The sequence below is a fragment of the Corvus kubaryi genome, unplaced genomic scaffold (genome assembly GCF_017639235.1).
Source record: "Corvus kubaryi isolate FWS band 111438036 unplaced genomic scaffold, C.kubaryi_AGA036_p1.0 37394, whole genome shotgun sequence".
In the NCBI taxonomy this organism is placed as follows: domain Eukaryota; kingdom Metazoa; phylum Chordata; class Aves; order Passeriformes; family Corvidae; genus Corvus; species Corvus kubaryi.
This window is the reverse complement of record NW_024581133.1, coordinates 10113746-10135795: the sequence shown is the minus strand read 5'-3', so window position 1 is coordinate 10135795 and position 22050 is coordinate 10113746. Positions and strand designations below refer to the sequence as shown.

General features: G+C 51.3%; 1 protein-coding gene across 1 annotated transcript in view; it reads left to right on the top strand.

Annotated features, from left to right (window-relative positions):
- PCSK6 (proprotein convertase subtilisin/kexin type 6) overlaps positions 1–21267 on the top strand; it is a 34342-nt gene extending 13075 nt beyond the window's left edge. Inside the window, exons 7-21 of the mRNA XM_042039617.1 lie at positions 2188–2360; positions 6003–6215; positions 7600–7700; positions 9259–9362; positions 9847–9964; positions 10796–10984; positions 11227–11363; positions 13285–13464; positions 14053–14155; positions 14729–14925; positions 15361–15448; positions 16564–16655; positions 17907–18036; positions 19049–19161; positions 19601–21267. Of these exons, the coding sequence (XP_041895551.1) occupies positions 2188–2360; positions 6003–6215; positions 7600–7700; positions 9259–9362; positions 9847–9964; positions 10796–10984; positions 11227–11363; positions 13285–13464; positions 14053–14155; positions 14729–14925; positions 15361–15448; positions 16564–16655; positions 17907–18036; positions 19049–19161; positions 19601–19698 (2036 nt within the window). The 3' untranslated portion in view covers positions 19699–21267. The remainder of the gene's footprint in view (positions 1–2187; positions 2361–6002; positions 6216–7599; positions 7701–9258; positions 9363–9846; positions 9965–10795; positions 10985–11226; positions 11364–13284; positions 13465–14052; positions 14156–14728; positions 14926–15360; positions 15449–16563; positions 16656–17906; positions 18037–19048; positions 19162–19600) is intronic.
- Positions 21268–22050: the final 783 nt, after the last annotated feature.

The window sequence follows — 22050 nt, the reverse complement described above, 5'->3', positions numbered from 1 at the left end:
GTCTGCATGGGAGCAGTGTCCACAGGGATCTTGCTCCTGGTCAAGCACCTCCAGTGGTTGTCTGTGCTGGGAAAATCCCCAGAGGGAAAAATAACCCTGGGGACAGTGAAGAGTGGACTGGGAGGGGCTGTAAAGGCTATGGCACATCATCCCATCCTATCTCCTGTGCCCCCTACATATGTGATGGCTTCTTGCTTCTTAGAGGCTTCTTGCCTCTGAAAACCCATCTCTGAGCACACACTAAGCTGCAGCAGAGCAAGGCAAAGCTCATGGTGGGATTTATTGGATCCTGTAGGATCAGGCCATTCTCCTTCATGCTCCTTTCTCCACAGCAGCTGTGGAGACGAGCGTTCCTTGTTGACTTTATGACGACCTCTGGGTCTCATTTTAATTTGCTCCCTTAAACGAGTGCCTTGCCTCAGGGGTGTGCTGGGGAGGTGTTGAGTGAGACAAGGCACCTGGCAGAGGGCTAGGGGCTGGGGGCTTCCCACAACATGAGCAGGCAAAGGGGAAAAACAGAGTCTGAGCCATATCAAGTTTGGGATCATGGAGGAAAATATGCTATAGCTGCAGTGAGAGTGATTTTAGATGGATTACACAAATAAAGCAGCGATTAACGAGCACAACTTGTTGGGGAAGCCTATTTGTCACACTCGGAGAGCTCCCATCTAATTTTACTGGTTGCTCTTCAGTGCTCTTGCATTGCTTTTCATATACCCTGGGCAAAACACATCACTGCTCAAGGAAAGGGCTCCTGCCATTCCTCCTCCTCTTCCCTCTCCTCGAACACTGACTTTGGAGGTCAGTGTTGCTCCCTGTGTGACATAAAGCTGATTTATTTTGCAGCACCCACCCCTGCTCCCTCCTGCTCCCCATTATCTGACTAGGGAGTCCCTCATTGTGGGTGGCTCTCTCTGGGCAGGCTTTGGGTTGGCTTTGCATTGACTTTAGGCTGATTTTGGGCTTGCTAATGAAAACAGCCACATTCAGCAAGCACAAACCCCATCCCTCAGCTGGTTTTCCTTGCTGTGTGCAGCTCAGACATTAGGCTTGGCTTTTTGTCCCTTGTCCTTGTGTTTTCTCGTTGACAAAGAGGAATTTTTTGGGAACAGCTCTGCTCCCTGGTTTTACATTTCTAAGCTTGGTTTTGGCTGGTCGGGGACAGTGTCAGAAGGAGATATTTGAGTTGACTGGTGTCCAGAGTGCAGCTGCAGCTGGAATGACATCTGCCTGCATTTGTTTGCTTTAAGACAAAATACATGTGGAAGGGTTAATGCATTTTTATAAACCAGACTCTCCCTGGCTGACAAAATATGATGCTGAAATCTCCAGCATCACTTTTCCTGCAAAGGCTGTTTCTGGGCAGCCTGTGGGGGTGCCTGGCACCCTCTACCCTCTGTGTGGAGAGGAAATCCAGCAGGGAAAGAGTGATGGAGAGCAGAGGGGGTTGTGCTCTCATATTGCAGTAGTCAGAGGCTGGGGGTGGGCAGCAATCCCCGCAGCCCAGCCCACCATGGCTGGTGGGCTCAGCCTGTGAGCATCCTGGCTGGTACCTGCTGGCAATCCCAGCTGGAAGTGAGAGCTTTCCCAGGTGACACTGTTATCCCACTATGTGTTGGGGTCCTGGCTCTGATTTTGGCCATACAAACCACAGCCTGGGTTTAGCTGGGGCTTCTCCCTCTCCAGGGAACCACTGGCATCAGCTGGGCAGTGATGAGGTTTGGGGACAGTCACAGTCATCCCCACTCAAGGGGCGGGGCTTCATCCCACCAGTGTGCCTGAAGGTGGGGGGCATGAGTGTTCAGGAAACACCAATATCTTCCAGGTGGAGAAATATGCTAGCTAAGGAACTAAAAGGGGAGAAAAAAGGATTTTAGTGGGGGGATTTTGTTGCTGGGGAGTGCAGTACCACTACCACCACCCATTCCCCAGCAATGGAGGGGAAGTGAATTTTAACACCCCCTTCTCCATCACTTGCCATGAAGCCAGCAACACAGAAAACTTCCCTAATACCTCCCCAGCATCCTGCTGCCAGGCTTGTTGGCATGCGGGGCCGCGGGCTGAAGCTATTCCAGGCACGCCTGAGCCGTGTGCTTTCTGCCGCTGTTAACAAAGCCCTTTGATTGCAATCCTCACACTGTCATCCACGCCATGAAGCCCTAATGTCTGATGTTTTTGTGCTTTTAGGCATTCGTATGTTAGATGGAGATGTAACAGATGTTGTTGAAGCGAAGTCGCTTGGCATCAGACCCGATTACATTGACATTTACAGCGCGAGCTGGGGGCCAGATGATGATGGGAAGACAGTTGATGGACCTGGTCTATTGGCCAAACAGGCTTTTGAGCAAGGCATTAAAAAGGTGTGGATCCCACAGCGCCCAGACGCGCTTGCCCTCCTCCTCCTGTCCCATGGGAAGGGCCGCGGCTGGCCCGGGGTCTGGCGTGGGGATGGGCAGCTCAGCCCCCTGAGGCAATGCCAGCACTAGGGCTGGGGCGGGGGGGAGTCAATCATCTCTAATTTTTCCTAGTTTTCCCCGGCATCCCTAAGAGCTCCGCTGGATTTGGCAGCCAAGGGTGGTGACGGCGGGAGGTTCCTGGTGATGGTGGGACCCCTCAGCATGGCCGGCAGAGCCCTGGCAGAGCAGGGAGGCCCCAGACCGGGATGAGAAACCCAAAGCGGTTCTTGGGGGGGTTTGCACCCCAAAATGTCCCTCCTGGATGCTGGCGTGGATGGAAGCAGCAGTATCCCAAACCCCAGTGTGTCCACCCCCCTCCTCCACTCTCCTTGGGCTCCTGGTATCCTCTCCCAGGGGTCTCTGTCATGTTAAGCATTTCCTTGGTTTTCCACCTGGAACGAGTGGCTGTGTCATGGCTGGGAAGGGACATGGGTGTTGCCACAGGATCTGACAATGGATTGTTGTCCTTGAGATCCTCCAGTAAGAAAGTTCAGCCAACATCACATGTGACTGACAGCTGTCAATCCCTGCTGGGGATGCCCTGGCCTTTCTGTGCCTGCTCCCTGTTTGAGTACTTTTAAAAAATGCCCAATATTGGCTAAAAGCATTGGGAAAAAGGCCTTTCTTGGCAGCTTGGTGCTGTGGGTAAGTGGCTCAGGGCTCCGCAGTGGATATTCCCTGGGTGCTCTGGAGAATCTGGGGTTGGGGTTCCATTGCCAGCAGCCCCAGGCTGGGCTGTGAAGCCCCCACTTCAACCTCTGCCTCCACTCCTTCCTCTGCTGCCTCTTCCCACAGCGTGCCGGGAGTCAGGGTGGCCTCTTATCTAAAAATAGGGTGGAGTGTTTTTCCCACTGTTTACTTGATTTCCTGCTGGGGCGGTGAGCCTGCCGAGGAATCCATTGAAGTGCCGGGGAGTTCACGCCGTGTAAATATGGGGGAACAAGCTGCTTTTTAGACCTTATTTTTCCATGCAGGAGCAAACGGGCAGCAGCAGGGTACTTGCCTAGCACAGCCCCACTGTCTTGGGATGCTTGTTTTTGCCTTTCAGGAGACACCCTGGTCCCCCCACTGCCCCCCTGTGTTTGTAGCACCCACCATCCCGCATGCACAGCTCATAATTGCCAACTCCATCTCCTTAAATAACGAGGAAAGCTGCAAGCAGATAGTTAACCACCACCTTTAGCCTGAGCAAACAGCTGTAACCGAGTTATAAATCCTTAAAATTGAGTTTTTAATGGAAACATTAAAATAACCTTTATCTATTAGCGATAGGACTGCGCTGGGGTAATTTATCATCTTGTTTCTTGTTCCTCCAGCCACACTTTATTAGTTCCCGAGCTAACGAGGGGATATTTATCCTGGTCATTCATGGAGTGCTGTTGGGCAAACACCCAGGCCCTGCAGTGCTGAGGAAGCAGGAGATGCTGTGCATCCCACAGCCAACCCATGAGCTGCTGGGGTGAGCTGGATCAGCCCCAGCCTGGCCAGGGAGGGATTCCCTGGTTTAAATGACAGCCAGATCCAGGTTTTATAGCAGCCAGGAGCCCCTCACTGGCATTGTATTGGCTTAGGAGGATGGCAAATTAAGAAGCTAGATGTTTGGGGTCTGCTTACAGAAATCTTGATTGTTCCTTGTTTGAGAGCAAAGGGAAAAAGTGGATTTTTCCAATCTGAGGGAGCTGCACTACATGGTGAGCTCTCGCTGTCAGGTGTTAGCTGTGCATTGTTGTAGTGTCACTCATGTGCCTGTTCATGTCCTCATGTGACCGTGCTGGCTCCAAACCCACTTTTCCTGAGCACAGCCCTGCCTGGGCATCGTGGGGATGTGGGTTTGGAGCAGGTCTGAGCCTTTCTTGGGTCCCATGGGTGCGACACTTGGGGTGAGGGATGAAAGGGAGGTCTGGGCTCCCAGTCTTCTGATCCCAATCAAAATCATTGCTACATCTCCACATGCTTGGCCAGTTGTGCCTGGTTTTATTCCTCTGATTAGTGATTTGGGAATGCTTGGGTTGCATGCCGTGGGACCCATCCTCGGAGATGACTTTGGTGTGGGTGAGCTGGAGGGTCACTGTCTGCACCGAGCATGTGGGCTGGGATGCTGCCACCTTGGAGATCCAGGAAACCCTGGAAAGTGTGACGGGAGATGCCAGCAGCAGGCTTGGTGGGCTGGCAAGCTGGGTTGAGCTCTCTGTGACATGGAGCAGGGCAGTAATTCCCTTGGCAATTGCACTTTTTCTTGCAGAGCTCCAGACAGCTCTATTAATCTTTGCTAGGGAAATACCCACCCAGTTTGGCTGGGAGGCAGCCCAGATAATGAAAACTTTCATAAAGTAAGGAAAGAGCCTGACTTAGACTGTGTATCCAGAGGCAGGGTCAGCTCAGAGAGCCTCTGCCCCAGGAGGGGGGCGAGACAGGTAATAAACCATCCCACTCCCCCTGGCACCTAAAGCCTACAATAAATCCCGGTGAATTCCTCCAGAGCAAAGTTGCTTTATTACTATTATTATTGTTGTTGTTATTATTATTTTTTGTGGAGAAAGCTGCTGCAGAGCAGTGGGAGGGAGGTAAACACCAGATCTGCCCAGGCGAGTGCTGAAATCTCTCAGTGGCAGGAGCAGCCGCGGGGAGGATGGGGCCGCTCCACTGCTTCCATCGCCTGCCAAGCCCGGCAGTGCTCCATCCTCCCTGGAGAGCCCTGCCTTACGGGACACAGAAGAGAACCAGCCACTTCATTTCCTGCCCTAACCCTTTTGGATCACCAAAAATCCTCCTTTTTGGGATATCAGTACCTTGCTTGTGAACCTCCGCAGGGCTGGGTTATTCCTGGGTGTCCTGGCGTTGGGTTGGATGGAGGGGTGAATGGGGCTCATACCCATGGTGTTGGCTTCGTTAGGGGCCCCTCATTGGCACTATGGCTGCTGCTGCCAGGTTGGATTTTCCCCCTGCTCCAGGGAGGTGTGGGCAGCAGGCACACCCCTCCCACCCCCCCAATTCCCAGTGGGGTCCCACAGCCGTACCCAGTAGGGATGGCTCCATCAGATGTTACAGCTAAGTGATGGGGAAGGGAGAAAAGGCTGGGATTTAAACAATAAAAAACAAACAAAAGGAACCTAAAGGATAGGCTGGGAAAAGGTTTCTGGTGGTTTGGGTGGTTCACAAGGGGTTTTGTGGGCGTGGGCGATTTGAGGGATTCCCTGCCAGTTCCTCCTGCACAGCCATCCCAAAAAGCACCATGCTGGGTGTTAGCGCCTGGTCCAGGGACTCTGAGTACCTAAGATATTTTTCCCCACGGGGAATGTCAAAATCCTGTTGCTGGAGGATCTCCCATCCTTGTGGGGAATCACTGCCAGTAAACTGGGACTGGCTGAGGCGAGGGATGTGTGTGGGGACTGATGCAAGGGGGTGAGCACTGGGCAGGGTGGGACCCATTCTTCCACCCTAACCAAACCCTCAAAAATCAGACTTACCCCTTCCTCCCCATGCCAAGATGGCCTCTCATCCTGGGCAAACACCTCCTCTAACCCTCCATCCCCTCTGTGCCCACAGGGTCGCAGGGGACTGGGGTCCATTTTCGTCTGGGCATCAGGGAACGGCGGCAGAGAGGGCGATTACTGCTCCTGTGATGGCTACACCAACAGCATCTACACCATCTCCATCAGCAGCACCACCGAGAACGGCTACAAGCCCTGGTACCTGGAGGAATGTGCTTCCACCCTCGCCACCACCTACAGCAGTGGGGCGTTTTATGAGCGGAAAATTGTGAGTTTTACCCCAACATCGAGTGGGGCAGCATCCCCTGGGCATTTTCTGCATGGCTGGGCTGAGTGATGGCTCAGTTGTAAGAGCCAGGCTTTGTCCTTAGCTCTGCACTGGGTTTTACACTGGTCATCAAGAGCTCAGGGATGTTGTGTTTTCCCTGGTAACTGGGTGAAAGGGCTGGAGGTTTTCGAAAATACCCATATAAATATTTACCTGTTCCCCAAAGTACTTCTCATTGTATCTTGTTTTTTTTTTTAAAAAGTGAATTTTGAGGATTTTTAGCCTGAGAGAGAAAAAAGAGGGAGGATGGAGGCATTTAATGGGGGTGTGGCAGCCCTAAACTGGGAGCTGAGGCTTTCTGGAGCCAAGAAACTTCCTGAAAGTGTGAGCACATGTGGATCAGTGCAGTTTTCCCTGACACCCAGGCTATATTTGCCCTGTCCCAAAAGCTCCTGTGGCCTGGTCTCACCAAGGCTGATCACTACTGTCATCCCTGTGCATCATCTGAACCTTGGGAAGTAAAACATCTCCCAACAACACAGCACCTTACCCAGCCTGGGAAGGGAGTTTTCCACCCAAGTGAGGTTTCTGACCAAAATTTATGTCGGTTGTGTTTTTTAACAAGTAAATAATTTTTTTTTTGTATTAAGGAGTGATTTCTTTGGCCCTCAAAAGATGAATTTCCAGCCAGAAAACAGATTGCAAGTGCCATTTTCATGGCACCCCAGGAGTGTTTGCATGGCTGAGGCCAGCCCCAGTCCAGTACTACAGGAGCATTGTTGGGAAAAAATCCAAACCAGCTTCCCATCCAGAAATCACCAGATTAAATCAAAACTTAGGAGCCTTTTAAAATGAGAAGAAGCATCTCTTGGCCCCTCACCTCCTCTCCAAATTTTTGGTACCCAAACATCGTGCTCTGTGTTAGAACAAAAAAGCAGGAAATGGCTTTTTTTTCCTTTCCCTATGCAAATGGAAATTCTTGTCCAAGACCAGGAGCTGGAGGTTTTAAGGGAAGTGTTTAATATGGCCCAGATCAACATGCACCTCTGGACGTGTACCCACACCAGCTCTGCCCTGCTGACACTGCTCCATCATCTTTTCCTGCAGCTGATCCACAGCCAAATGGATTTTTTCCCCTTTCAAATAGTTTTTGTACCTTTGAGCAGAGGAAAATAGAAGCACAAGGGTGTTTTCTCATACACCAAATGTATCTGCAGCCCATTTTTGGGGCTCTGTGCACCCCAGTGGCATTGGAGTTGTGGCAGGGATTGGATACCAGCAGGCTCAGCTCCTCTCTGGCAGCATCCCAAACAAATCTGGGGTGCTGGATGGGGTAGTGCCCATGCTGGGAGCATTTTGGCAGCTGCATCTCCTCTCTCCACAGGTCACCACGGATCTCCGACACCGCTGCACCGATGGCCACACTGGCACCTCCGTGTCCGCCCCGATGGTCGCAGGCATCATTGCCTTGGCTTTGGAGGCAAAGTAAGTGTAACCTTGTCAGGAGAAATGTTCCCTCATTTAGCACCTGGTGAGCAAAACCTGAAAGAAACAAGGTGGTTTTGATTCCTCTGGAGTGATTCAAAATGGGACAAAGTTATTTTAAATCACTCCTTTCTGGCAAGGTTTTATACAGAATTGTTGTTTTGAATCTGATCTTCCCACAGGTGTTTTATTGATCTAATTCTTCACCTGTTGCCATCTGTTGAAACTTCTGGGGTTGGTGACATCAGTCAGGCTTTTCAGTAGGTGATTCGAAAACGCTGACAGCCGGCTCCAATGGGAGTTTTATAAATACTTCCTGGAAAAAAAAAATGTCAGAAAACATCACAGACATTGGGAAATGTCAGCAGAAGTGTTGGTTTTCAGCAAGTGTTGCATTTCTGGGGGAAAAGGACTGCTTTTTCATAATGTCAAAGACTCACAGAACTTAAATGTAGGAACACATCCCTGGTTCAAACAAGCTGCTCTTTTCCTCTTGTCCCCATCTTAGTCCCATCCTGGTTCCATCATGGTCCCCCAGCCCAGGAACAGCCCTTGGGCATTCCTGTGTTGCTTCATGGAGTGTCTTCTCATGAGCTTATTATTATTTTTATGGAGCGGAAATAAAATTAAGGCTGGGAATAAGAATAAGCCTCAGGGCAGTGCTGCACTCTCATCCAGGGATGGTGATTGTGGCTCCATTCCTCCTCCTCTGATTTAATCCCAACACCCAGGTCGGGTGAGAGCATTTCCGGAGATGCCGTTTTCATTACAAATATATTAAAAGCTTTAGATGTAATTTTTGAATTGTTTAGCTGAGGCATAAACGGCAACATTAACTAGCAGAGCTTGGTGCTCAGGCATTCCATTATGACAAGAGAGAATGAATTGAATTTCGTTCTTTAAATGTTGCTCGAGAGCAATATAAATCCCAGCTCGAGATGCTGAACAACTGACTGTAAGTAAAGTGGGGAAAATTCCCCACCAATATCCCTGAGCCGGGGTCGTGAGCGGGCTCAGAAGCACAGAGCACTCAGTGTCCAGCACTCTGACACAAACCCAGTCTGGGGAGGTAGAGGCAATTTGGGTTTAATTTTTCTGTTTAATGAACAATCCAGGTTTTATTTTCAGCAATTTTTTGCTGTTATTCCTACAAAGGGAAGGTTTGCTCAGCACTGTGTATCAGCGAGCTGCCGAGCCCACTATCCTGTCTCAGGATGTGCTTTGCTCCCTATCTCCTACAAAAAAATGGGGAAAACCTTCCTGATTTGCTTGATTTCTACCCTAGAGCATGAGAGCTAAATAGCCTTATCCAGGAGTAAATCCTGGAATTCCCATGGGCACGTGGCATCCCTTCATTGGGCACACCACTCTGCTGTGGGGCACCTCAAGTGGTGGATAGGGTGTCAGCATTTAAACCATCAATTCTTGCTTTTTTCCAAGCAGGAAAGAGGAGTGGCTGGTGTGTTTTTTGGTTTTATTTTTAACTCAGTGGGGTACCTGCTGCTGCTGGGAGGACTGGGAACAGCAGAGCCACCCCATGAGCCACGTGTCATTGCAGCCCCCTGCTCACCTGGAGGGACGTCCAGCATCTGCTGGTCAAAACCTCGCGGCCGGGGCACCTGCGAGCGCCCGACTGGAAAACCAATGGAGCGGGGCATAAAGGTGAGAGGCCGTGGGGATGGAGGTGGCAGGGCAAGAACAGCCAGCCAAGGGAAGATAAAGGTCTCCAGATCTTTGCTCATGGGGACAGTTCACCGTGGGTGGCCACTGTCAGGTTCCTTGGGGGTTCCTACCTTCACGCTGTTAAGTGAAAGGAGGAGAGGGCAATAAGTCATGGAGTGGATGCTTGGGACTCTTGCTTGGTAGAGGTTTGGAAAACTTGTTTGGTGGAGACTCTCCTGAGCTGCAGAGTTTCTTAATGCTTTCCTTGGGCTGCTCCCAACAATGGGTTTTCCGTGGTGCCAATGTGGATTTGGGGTGTAGCTTGGCCAGGATGATGAGCTCCATGTGTTGAAGCACCTCATACCCCAATGGGGTGAACTCCACACCTTCCCTGATGGTTGGAGGATGCTCCACCGAGCACCAAGGAGGAGCTCCTGATCCCTGCTGGGAAGGCTGGGGGTTTCTGAGTCTTCTCTCTTTCCAGTTAGCCATCTATATGGCTTTGGGCTGGTGGATGCTGATGCTATTGTGGTAGAAGCCAAGAAGTGGAAGATGGTTCCTCCCCAGCACGTCTGTGTGGGAAGCCTGGACAGGGTGCCCAAGTGAGTGTTGTGGGGTCTGTGCCTATGGCTTGGTGAAGTGCAGGTCCCATGAGGGCTCTCCAGGGCCAGCTTTGACAGTGGGTGATTTTTTTTCCCTTTTGCAAGATTTCACTTCCCAGACCAGTGATCAGCAGGGAATTTTTGAGGGCTGACAGTGAGAGACCAAACCCACCTTTCCTGCTGGGTCCTATGTGAGCGGTGATGTGTTGGTCTCTCCACCCTCTTACACCAAACAGTTTGTCTTGATGGAAGACACCAAAAACTGGTGATTTGTTGCAAAGATTCCCAAATTTCCAGTGTCTGGATTCTCTTTGAATTCGGCTTCGGGTTCAAGCTAGCTCAGGTTCACATCTCATCCTTGGTAGGTCAGTCCCTCCTAGGTTAAAGAGTGGGATCAGGGATCTGACCAAGGGGACACTCCTCATTTACCAATGCCTGGCTGTAGAGCGAGAGAGTTGTTCATCAGAAAAGTCTTTTAGAGACTTGCATATGCAAAACAGGAATGAGTGCGGAGCCAAGTGTGTTCATGAAGCTATTTATCTGATACAGACACTAATTACAGCCCAAAGAGGAGCACTGCACTTGTAATTATAATAAAGCAGCGCCCTTGCAGCCCATAAGGCATAGATCTTTGAAGCACTTCAAACTCATCTTGTTACCATCCAGCAATTCAGCAAATTCCTGTGCTAGGACACTGGGAATTGCAGTGGCAGATAAGATAATTTTTGCTGTGAAGCAGGAGGACACCAGGTTCAAATATAACAGGGTGTCCACGCCTGGGAGCCAGGGGCACTCTGTCCCCATCCTGATGTCATGCCCTGTCCCTGGTAGGTACATCCGAGCTGACCACGTGCTGCGTGCCAGCACCCTGAGCAGCGCCTGCGCCGAGCACCGGGACCAGCACGTGCTGTACCTGGAGCACGTTGTGGTGCGGCTCAGTATCGCCCACCCACGCCGGGGGGACCTCCAGATCAGCCTCATCTCTCCAGCCGGGACACGGTCACAGCTCCTCGCCCGGAGGTGAGAGCAGCCGGAGCCAGGGTGTGTCTGAGCTGAGCAGCATCATCCTTTAGGGGGTTGCTGTGAGTTTCCTTGGGTTTTTGGGAAGGTGGGGAGCATGCCCAGCTTTCAGCTGCAGGAGAGCTTGGTGCAAGGGTGTGTGTGTGCAAAGATTCCTAAAATCCTCAATTACCTATCTACCTTTTCTGATAAAATATGACATTCAAAGTCACATTTCTTGGTGCATGGCATTACTATTGCAGGGTGTTTGACCACTCCAATGAGGGCTTCAAGGGCTGGGAGTTCATGACTGTCCACTGCTGGGGGGAGCGGGCGGCAGGGGAGTGGACCCTGGAGATCCACGACACGCCATCCCAAGTGCGCAACCCTGCCGTGCAAGGTAAGGATCCCCCAGTGCCCACCAGTCCCTCTAGCTCCCAAAACCCTTTGTAGGCTGCTTCACTTGGCTATAAATTTTGCTGTGAGTTTTATGCTCTCTGTATTGCCCAGATTTTCAAAAATGGGCATGACATGTCAGCTCTGAATGCAGGAGGCTGCAGGTCTGGCTGAGCTGGAAGCTGGTTTTCTCGCAGCAGCAGCAGCAGCAGTAAACTGGCTGCACCCGAGAGCCAGGTTTCCCAAATTAAACTGTAATGAGTCAAAATGAGGAAACCCAAGAGCTGTAATTGTTGTTTGTTTGTTTTGCTTCACTGCTGGGACATCTGGCATGTGGGCTGGTTGTGCAACAGCGCAAGGGGATGATGCCCCTTGGGCTGCAGAGGGATGGACATCCTCCTTGGACTGCCACCAAGAGGGGGTGGCGGGGCTCAGCCTGGCCCCCTGCATGTCCCCAACCCTGCTGTATCCCCCTGTTCCCAGCTTGACTGCCTGATCCCTGACCCCTTCCCAGCAGAGGAGCCGTGTGGGCAGGATCCGGCCCCGCCGGGAAGCGGCAGCCGCCTTGCTGGCTGGGGGCAGCAGGACATGAAGCATCCTGCCTGGGGCTGGAGTGTGTTATGGGGGTGTTGAATCCACAAAATCATTGATAGGAAGCCAGAAGTATATTAAAAATTTCTCCCACGCTACTTTCTGGCGGAAGGTGCACGTGGGGGTGCGTTGCACAGAAAGTGTTTCTGTTTGCTGCCTTCACCCAAAATCTTTTGAACTCGGAGAGCAGCAGCAAAGCGCCCACAGAGCTGCTTTTCCCCCAGTATTTACAGTTTGTGGCGGGTGTTTCTGACCCCCTCACAGGCATTGGGTCTTGGCAAAACATAATGAAAACAAGTACATTAAGTCATCTCCTCAAAAAGTCTGCACTGGGTTTGAAGCAGAGAGGGCACAGCAAGAGGAAAAAGAGGGACAATGCTCCCAGCTCGTAGCAGAAATCGGTATTAAATGTTAATTTAATACCACTAAATTGGTTAATTTAATATCAATTAAATACTATGAGTGTCATGTTACTGGTACTGCTGCACCCCCACATCAGCCCTCTGCAGCCTGGGCTTTCCTCACAGAGGATATTTTAGATTTAAAGCAAATTCAATTCTTTCGGCAAAGGTGCTTCCCCAGCTGATGCTGCCAGAGCTTGACCCTTCGCAGGCTCCACACCAGCACTGCTTGGTGCAGCAGGTGTGTCTTCTCATGCCTTTGGGCGAGCCAAGGGATTTGGGTATTGGAAATTTTAAGCACTTCCTGGAAACACAGAGATTAGGAGTTAAAGCTGAGCACACTGTGGGCATGAAGTGACTCGCATTGATGGGGAATTGGAAGAAAAACAGCACTGGAAGGGAGCAGCAGCATTTTTGGACTCTCCCCAAAGCCATGTGGCTCATGGAGGGTCTTGGTGTGGGTGTAAAGCCTTGGGCGGGGTCTCACCAGGTGCACCACAGTGTTTTGGGGGATGCCAAGCTCAGACCTCTGTTGTGTTGAGCAAAGAGATGGCTGGAGCAACAGCAGCAAGAAATAATCCAACGTGTGCTGGGTGGCTTTTGTCAGACAGAAATAATCCTCTATTGTGGAGCCTTTAAAATTACTGGTACTCTCCAGTGTTGGACACAGAGACTGTGTGATGCTGTGGTTCCCCAGATGAGTTGTGGAATTACAAATCCCTTGTAAGTGCCTTAAACAGCTGCATTTATGTGGGCTGGAAGCTCAGGGGCTCATGAACATTTCTGGGTGTTCACTGTTTGCTTCTGCATTGCTGTGCCACTGGTGACACCCTGATGGTCCAGTCCATCCTCCTCCTGCTTCCCCCAAAACTGGGTCCCCCAGAGATGGGCAAAATGGGGAGCGGGATGAGTGATGTTGCACCTGCCCCACAGGGAAGCTGAAAGAGTGGAGCCTCATCTTCTATGGGACAGGCGAGCATCCCTACACTGCGCTGAGTGGGACCCAGTCCCGGGGGAGGTCACTGGAAGTGCCGACATTGGAGATGGAGTCATCGAGAGTCGCCTTCCTGCAGAGCCAGGTGGAGGTGGCAGAGGAGGAGGAGGAGTATGCAGGTTAGTGCTGGCTGAGTTGCCACATTGTTCCCCCCAGAGTACCCAGGAAAACGAAAACCCAGATAAAAAGTGGGGGAGGTCTGATCCTGCCTGGGGCTGGGGCGGGCCGGGAGGAGCAGTGCCTGTGGCCAGCATGGGGCAGCAGGATGGTGAAATTAGAAGGTAGGAAAATGCCCCGTCCTAGCGTTCCTGCCACAAATTGGTGGTGCAGCTGTCTTGAGTGGTAAAAAAAGTTCCTCTGTCCACCTTCCCTCCTCCAGCATGGGCAGGGGCGGGAGTCTCTGCTGCTCCCTGAGGAGCAGGTCCCTCTTTCAAAGTTGCTCCTGCACCAGTATTCAGCCAGAGGATGGCTGGGTGGGATTCATTCTGGGAAGGATGAGCTACAGGAAAGACAAGCACCTAAAGCCATGCAGCTCCATAGGATAGATAGGATAAAATTTAAAATATAATAGATACAGGATATAGAATAAGATTGGTGAAGGGTCCAGGTGTCCATTGGTCCAGAGAGGGTGTGCTCAGGGCATCCTGGCAGTGGTGTCTGGAGGGTGCTCAGCTTTTCCCACACTGAGCCCGTCTCTCCCTCCTCAGGTCCGTGCCACCCTGAGTGTGGTGACCAGGGCTGCGATGGTCCCAACGCTGACCAGTGCTTGAACTGCATCCACTACAGCCTGGGCAGCGTGAAAACTGGCAGGTGAGGGGTGGTGGGGGGTCCCCGTGGAGCCCCTGGACGGCAGCAGCGCCTTTCCTCAGGTCTCACACCTTAGCGTGGGTGATAGATGTTTGCACAGAGAAAGAAGCATATGAGAAATTAAATGGATGGAGGAGGAGGTGTGAGAATCCCTGTCCTGAATTAGGATACAGTGGGGTGGAGGACATGGAGCTGGAGAGTCCTGGAGGACCTTGGCCATATAATCATGCTGGGGAATAAGCTTTGGCTTCACTGGCTGGGGTCACCCACACCCAAGGGACAGCCAGCTGAGGTGCCAAATCACTTCAGGAACTACTAGGGTTTCCACTCCTCAGTCTCTTGGGATGGCATAGGGAAACTACCTACAGCTGGGACAAGAGAGTCCCTGTCTCTGTATTAGAGCTGTGACTTTGAAGACACTGTAAATCACAAGAATAAGAAGTAAATGAGCTCAAATTGCTGCCAAGGCTGGGGGACGCCCCAAGCGCTGTGGGCAAGGGGACAGTGGTGGGTGCTGGGAGTGGGAGGTGACTGCTGCTGGCACCAAAGCCCGGGCACTGCCGGTTCCTTCCCCAGGATGTGCGTGAGCTCGTGCCCCGCTGGGTTTTTCGGCGACAACAGCGCCCGGAGGTGCCGGCGGTGCCACAAGGGCTGCGAGCGCTGTGTTGGGAGGGGACCGAGCCAGTGCACAGCCTGCAAGAGGAACCTCTACCACCACCCCGAGATGGGCACCTGCGTGGTGCTGTGTCCGCCTGGGTTCTACACCGAGGAACGTAAGGATGTTTATCACTTGAGAGTTGCAGCATGAAGATATGCAGGGGTTGCTTCTATTTTAAGTGCTATGGGTGGAGAACACACCTTGATTTTTGAGTATCGGCTTTGAATTTCCCCCTTGACACACTTTGCATGGTGAAGGGAGGAGGGAAACCTCTGAGTGTTCGGAGGGTGGTGCAAAGTAGAGGTGCTCAACTCAAAGCTCTTAATTAGAAACTGTAATTAACGATCCTGGCTGCTTGCAAAGCACATTTCTTTTTAGCAAGCAATGACAGATAAGGTCACCTGCAAAAGCAAGGATCTGTTGGGGAGGGCTGTGCCTTTCTACCCTGGGGAGCTGGTGCTGGGGTGCAGTGGGGCTTTGCGGCTCCGACTGCTGCTTGCAAATCACTGTCCGGATTTTATTCTCCCTGCTTTGCTTTGTTTTTGGAAAGGTCAGAAACGCTGTCTGAAATGTCATCAAAGCTGTAAAAAATGTGTCGGCGAAGCAGGCAAATGTACTGCATGCAAAGAGGGATTCAGGTAAAACACCAGCACGGGAGGAGTTTATACCTGCAGCATTCATACCTGTGGTTTAAATTTGGGAAAACCGATGGGAAATTAGAGAGTGAATTAAGTTAAAGACTAGAGATCCTGCTTCCATGGTGCTGCAGCTGTGGTGCAGTGTGCTGGAGGTCTGGGAATTTAAAGGTGGTGATTAGTGTCCCTTTCTTAGCTGAAAACTGTGATTTAAATTTAATTTCATTTTCCCCAGCTCTTTCCAGGGTGGTGGGTAAGTGCTGTGTAGAGCTGGTACCCGGCTGAGCTGCTCTAGGCAGGCTGAGAATCCTCCCTGCAAATGCAGAAACCCTTCCCTCAGATTCATTCATGCTGAAAATTTTATCTGATGTACCTGTTGAGTGGGGCTAGTACAGAACAGTGATTTTCCAGCACTGCAGGTGCAGGCAGGGCAGCCCTGAACCTGCAAGGAGCAATGGGTGCCACTGCTGCTGGCCCCACAGCACCTGTGGGGAGATGCAGAGCCCAGTGTCAGTGCTAGGGAGAAGCTGTTTTCCATCCCCAATTGCTCATGGAAGTACAACCCCATAGCAGTCTGCAGTGTTCAGGCACTATAAGTGAATCAGAGCCGTGGTGTAGCAGCAGGGCTCGCTCAGACAAAGAAATTCCCGCTGCCAAAAGATTATCTACTCCCTTGGAAAAGCACAAGTGGAGGCACTTGTCAGACATAATCCACGTGGCGCTTGTTTTTTATTGTCCAATATCCTTTTAAGCTGGGACTTCAAATCATCCCTGCCACGGCGCAGCAGCACCGGCCCAGCCACAGCACTGAACCAATTTCCTTTTATTCTGGGGAGCCTCAATGGTGCAAAAGGTCTTTGGGAGAGCCTGGCTGGCTGCCCATGGGAAAAAAAGTAATTTTATTTCCTCCTGGATACTTAATTAAGGAACTCGCAGCTGTCCCTTTGGTCCAGACAGGATTTTAACTTCTCCTAAAATGCCGGCTGGCTTTCCGACACCTCCTGCACTGCGGGCTGAGGATGTCGTAGGACACTGGGGAATGTGGAGATGGGAATGGGCTGTGTTGTGTCTCCATATCCTGTAGCTTTGGGTGCAAATGTTCTCTGCTTTCCTGGCAGCCTGGCAGGGGACAGCTGTGTGCCGGAGTGCCAGCCTGCCATGTACCTCAGCCGGGAGCCCCGGAGGTGCGAGACCTGCCCTGCCAGCACAGGTATGTCCTTGGCCCCACAGCATCCCACACAAAACCCCAAAACCCTCGTGCATCAGGAGCCAATCCCCACTGTACCCACCCTGAGCCGAGGCAGAGCGTGCTGGAGGGAAAGTAATCCCAACTCTCCAGCACATCCCATGAGGTATATGCTCATGCTGGAAAGGCTTTTAGGGGATTTTTTACATTTTTATTAGAGCCATTTTTTATGTCTCCATCTCCCCAAAGCCAGGTGCTTTGGTTTAATAAGGTTGCGGGGGAGGCTGTAAAACCCTCTCGGAGTGATGGAAGGTGGCTTTGCAGCTGATAAAAATGTCAGGCAGCTGAAGTGTGTTATCCTGTGTTATCCCGGCCGCCCCACAGTGCCGGGCTAGCTGCTCCTGGCTTCCCCCAGCTGCCTCAAGTTGCTCAGAGTTCCCTTTAAAGCCTGCTGCTCTCTATTCCTGCAAGTCCAATTATTTTCCATTGTTAATGTTTGCGTCTACCCTCAAAATCATCATAGATCTGATGATAACGTGATCTCTAGACAATCCATGTTCAGTGTCATGAACCTCTTGTATCATACATGGGCAATTGCCTTAGACTAAATCCAAAATATTTATTGATCTTGTTGGCAAGCCTGGAAGGGAATGGGCTCTTAATCCCTGAAGAAAATTATTTCCCTTCTAATTCTTATTCCAGTCAGTGTGAACGTTCTCCCCCACAATTATTTTTCCAGCCTTTTCTCGTCTCCTTTTCCTGCATAACCATTTCTCAAGCTTGGTGCATGGAAGCCCTTTAATGATACCACCTCCATCACTTGAGTTTTGCTGTCCAGCCACAACAGAGAGTCATCAGAGTGGGGCCCTCTGCTTTCCCAGTTCCTCTCTGGAGCCCTTTCCTCCTCCAGCTCCCCCACGGCCCAGTTTAGCATCTCCTTTTCCACCCTGGGGAAACCCAAACCGGTGCATGCTTGGGACTGGTGGCTGATGGCCTGGAGGGGATTTTGATGTGCTGTTCCTCACCGAGACCTAGTAGCCAGCTCCTGGCTTTGCAGAGGGACAGACACTCAGTCCTGGCTTTTTGGGATGGAGGCTGAGTTTTTTGGGGTGGGAGCCAAGCACATGGGCGGGACTGCGTGGCAGAACACGCATCTTGTTTGCGAGCAAGACAGAACCAAGCTTATGCCCCCCATCACATGTGGGGCTATGGTCACGCTTGCACTGTCTCCAAAATCACCTAGATGCCATTTTGCCCTTTTCCCTGTCCTCACAGGGCCCGGTGAGGAGGACTGCACCCCTTGCACCCCTGAGGGCCCTGCACCACACTGGCGCTGTGTCCCCGCCTGCCGTGAGGGTTTCTACCCCGCTGACAGCCATGGGCTGCCCAACAAAGTCTGCAAGAGGTATGGAACCAACAGATCAAAGCCAGGGCCAATGGGGACCACTGCCAGCCATGATAGAATAATGCTGGAAACAGCTCACAGCTTAATGGAAATGAAAATAGGGACGAGGGAGCCAGGGCAGCTGTGGGGCTGGACCCCACACACCCTGGCCCTGTGGATTTCAGAGCAGTGGAGCTTCATGCTCCCCTGCCAGAGCCAGCCAAGGTGTCTTGGGGCTACGGTGGAAGGGGTTCAGCCCCGGCCCCGGGCTCTCTGGAGGAGGTGTGGGAGGAACAGCAATGTTTAGGTAAATATTCCAGCTTTCAATTAAACCTGCTCCGTTCACCCCGTGGCCATGTTGGAGGAGTGTTCTCCATTCCTTGGCCCAGCACGGGGCTGAGTGTGGGAGACAAGGAGGTGCTGGGAGGCAAAAATTTGCTCCCACTCTCTCCGGAGCTCTGCGCTTTAAGTGGGGAGTGGGAGTGGATTCACCCTCATGAAAGCAAACACCAAAAGCAAGGATTAAAGGTGACTTGGGAACACACAACGCCTTCCCTGCCTGCTGGAGTTTCACTCACCTGCACTCGTTCTTCAGCAGGGAGGAACAAGAGACCAGCATCCCTTCCTAGGGACTTCAGGCATAGTCTCCACAAGCCACTGTCCCCAGGCAGGAGGCACAGCTGCTGGGCTCTTTACACTGAGCAAATGGATGGGAGCAGCACAGGTTCCCTTTGCAGCCCTTTTTCTAGCTGGGATGGCTGGGAGGAGAGGCACACGTCCCAGCGAATCTTCCCAGCAGTCAAGAGCTTTTGGGATGTCACTAGCTGTCACTGGGCATTGAGCTGGCACCACTGACCCCATTTTCCCAGGGTTTCAATAACTTTTCAAGCTTCAAATTTGCCATTTTCCACATCCTCTGGTTGGTCTGGCTGTTAACAGTGCCAGCAGATGTCATCTGGCTAACAGCTCATTTTGGGTGGCTGGCCTGAGGTGTTGGTGCTGGTGCTGGCCACAGCAGGGTCTCTGTTCCCAGGTGTGATGACCACTGCTCAGCCTGCGAGGGCTCCAGTGGAAACTGCCTCAGGTGTAAGGAAGGTTACAGCCTCCTCGGTGGCTCCTGTGTGACAAATGAAACCTGTACCAATGGTAAGTGGCAGAACTGCTGGCATGGTACTGCTCCCCTAGTAGCAAAAATGAGAGGTCTGGGGGATTCCCTTCACCATATAAAGCTGAACATGCTGGAGCTCCTGGGCTTGCTGGGGCATGGCTGCAGTGGGCTGGGCTCCGATTGTGGGGGGCAGGTGGCTCACCTGGCATTGCTTCTGGATATCTGCCTGTTGCTCAAACATATCCAAGCATTTGTATTTTGTTATAGTTTAGTCTTGGGGCTAATTCTCCCACTCACTGCAAAGCTCCTTTATTCCTTCATTAAAACCATGTGAAAGATGCCCTTAAAAAGCAACTCCTTTTCAATTCTGTCTCCCCCAGCACTGGCACAATTGCAGCGCCTGTTACGTGCAATGTTTGTTTATTTAAAATGTTAATCTGTTCTCATTTTCTCTTGTTCCTCGCCCTGGCCTCCCAGCTGACAAGACTTTCTGTGAGATGGTGAAATCAAACAAGCTCTGTGAAAAGAAGCTGTTTGTGCAGTTCTGCTGTCAGACGTGTCTTATGGCCGGGTAAAGTTCAGCGGCTGCATCCATCCAGGACTTCCACCGACCGCCAGTCCAGTTTTGCCAAATGTTTAGGACAAAAGTTTATTTTTTCAGCTTTGGGAGAGTTTACATGGTGCTGTCAAGCATTCGCTCATAAGTTTGATAGCTTTAATATCACTGTCGGCGCGTTTCTATAGCGATATGTTAAGCAGAGATTGGAGCGGACCCTGAGTGGTCAAGGCCTGGAAGCAGCAGACAAGTGGTGATATTAACACTCTCAAACACTCCTGGTGAGCAGGGACCAATGCATGATCCATGTACACACGCTTGGTTCTTCGCAGAAATCCTACTGATCTGCCTGCTCTGAGCAGCTGGTGGGAGCCCTTGCCACAAGGGATGCAGGACTTCACACACCTGCAAGGGAAGAGCCATTTCTGGCTCCATTTTTGGTACCCTTTTGTGCCAGGTGACAGCTGATCTAAACCTGCGTTGCCAGCGCCGTGCTCTGTACATAGGTAAAACGATGAACCAGGCGGCTCCGGAGCGGGGCCCCACAGCCCACTCTGGCTCTCCTGTTCGGATTCAGTCAGTCACTGCTTCCCTCTGGCCATGGCAATAACTGGAGGTTTGAGGACCAAAGCCAGAGCTGCCCCACGTGGCTCTGCAGGTGTGTCAGCCCAGCAGGGCTTTGCCCTGCAAGTAACTGCAGCCAGGCAAAACCCGTGTGCCTACAAGGAGTCATAGGGTTTTGGGGGCGGTTGTCCACACCGACCAACCTTAACAAGAAATGTATTTCCCTCCTGGAACCGCTTGTACATTGATGATTGATTCAGTTCTGGAATAAGCTAAATCCTTCCTCTAAATGAGATGTTCTCCCAATTAATCTTTCTTGGCATTTTACATTACGATCCTTCCCCTGTTTCGCTGGGTACACCCCTCTCTCTCACAAAATCCTCCTGTTCACGGCAGTGATTTTTCTTGGGCATATCCTTCCCAAATGAGACATTCCAGGGATCTGGCCAGGAAACTTAATTCTACAAAACCCTTCCCCGAAACAAACCTTTTCATGCTCTCTCTTAATAGTAAGTCATGTGGTGTTTATATAATTGTGTTTAAAATATCCTTGGCTATGTTGTTTTACAGATTTTTAAAAAATAACTTATACAATCCTTGTTTTTTTTCTCTGTGGACTATTTTTTTATATGGGAGTGGGGTATCTTTTTGTGTCTTATTCCTTCTCCTTTTCTCCTCTCTGACCCTGCAAAGCCACTCTTTGCACCAGACGTATGTAAACAGCCTTTCCTATGCTGCATGTTCTGATTTTCATTGTTAATAGTTTTAACGAGTTAAACCCTTCGCCAGTGAAATTCCCAGTACGAACTGTCACCAGTTCCACATGGAGCTGGGATAATCCCGGCTTGGTTTTGGCTGCAATGACACCTGCCCTGCCTGGGCTTGCCCACAAGAGCTCACCTCAGCCAGGAGAGGGTGGGAAAGCCACACCATCTCCAGCCTACACCTGCCTGGACCAAATCCAAGGAAAGATGGAGCTTTGGTGAACTGATCTTTAAGTTAATAAACTATTGATCTCCCCTGACAAATGAATCTGTGCTTTTTCCAAATTCATGCAGCCTTGACTGAAGGCAGTGCACGTCCTTACTTTGCTGGACAAAGCAGCTCCCCTGGCTGGACCTCCTGATCAGCCCAGAGCACCCGTGGGAGAAATGCTCAGGAACAGATGAGCTGCATCTGCAAAAACCTCACTATTGTCAAAAAGGTCTTTTATCTCCAGAAGAAACTCAGATCCTGAATACCTGCCCTGTGCCAGGCTGGGCTGGCATCTCTGGTGCACCCAGGGCCATCTGTCTGGGGTTCGGGGTTGTACTTGGGCATGACTGCGTGTATTCTCCAGTGTGGGGGATCCTGGATGAGCTGGCAGAAGGGCTTGCTCCCCTTTCCTGCTCATACAAGGAGCATCCTGAGCCCCCCCAGTTTCCCCACTGCAGTTCCCAGTAGCTGGGAACCACAGGGCCACTGTTCCCTGTTGGCTGTCTGGGAAGGAGAGGAGCTGCTGGTGTGGTTAGGGAATGGAGGGAGCTGTGGAGCCCTTTGTTTGTTGTGTTGGTTTTGCAATAACCATGGGCCAAGTGCCCAGGGTAGTGCCTGAGCTTTTTAAGTGGGGAAAAACAAAATAATGCAGTCCTCCCACAAGGGAAGATGCTGTCTCAGAGATGTGCTGCTGTGGGCTTCTCCATTTTGTTCGTCTTCACATTCATTAGATGATAAATGTGAATTAATCACATACTGAGATTTCTTCTCTTGCTACAGGATTTCCCTTCCAGTCTCAGGCCAAACCAGAGGTCAGAACTGGGGTGACACA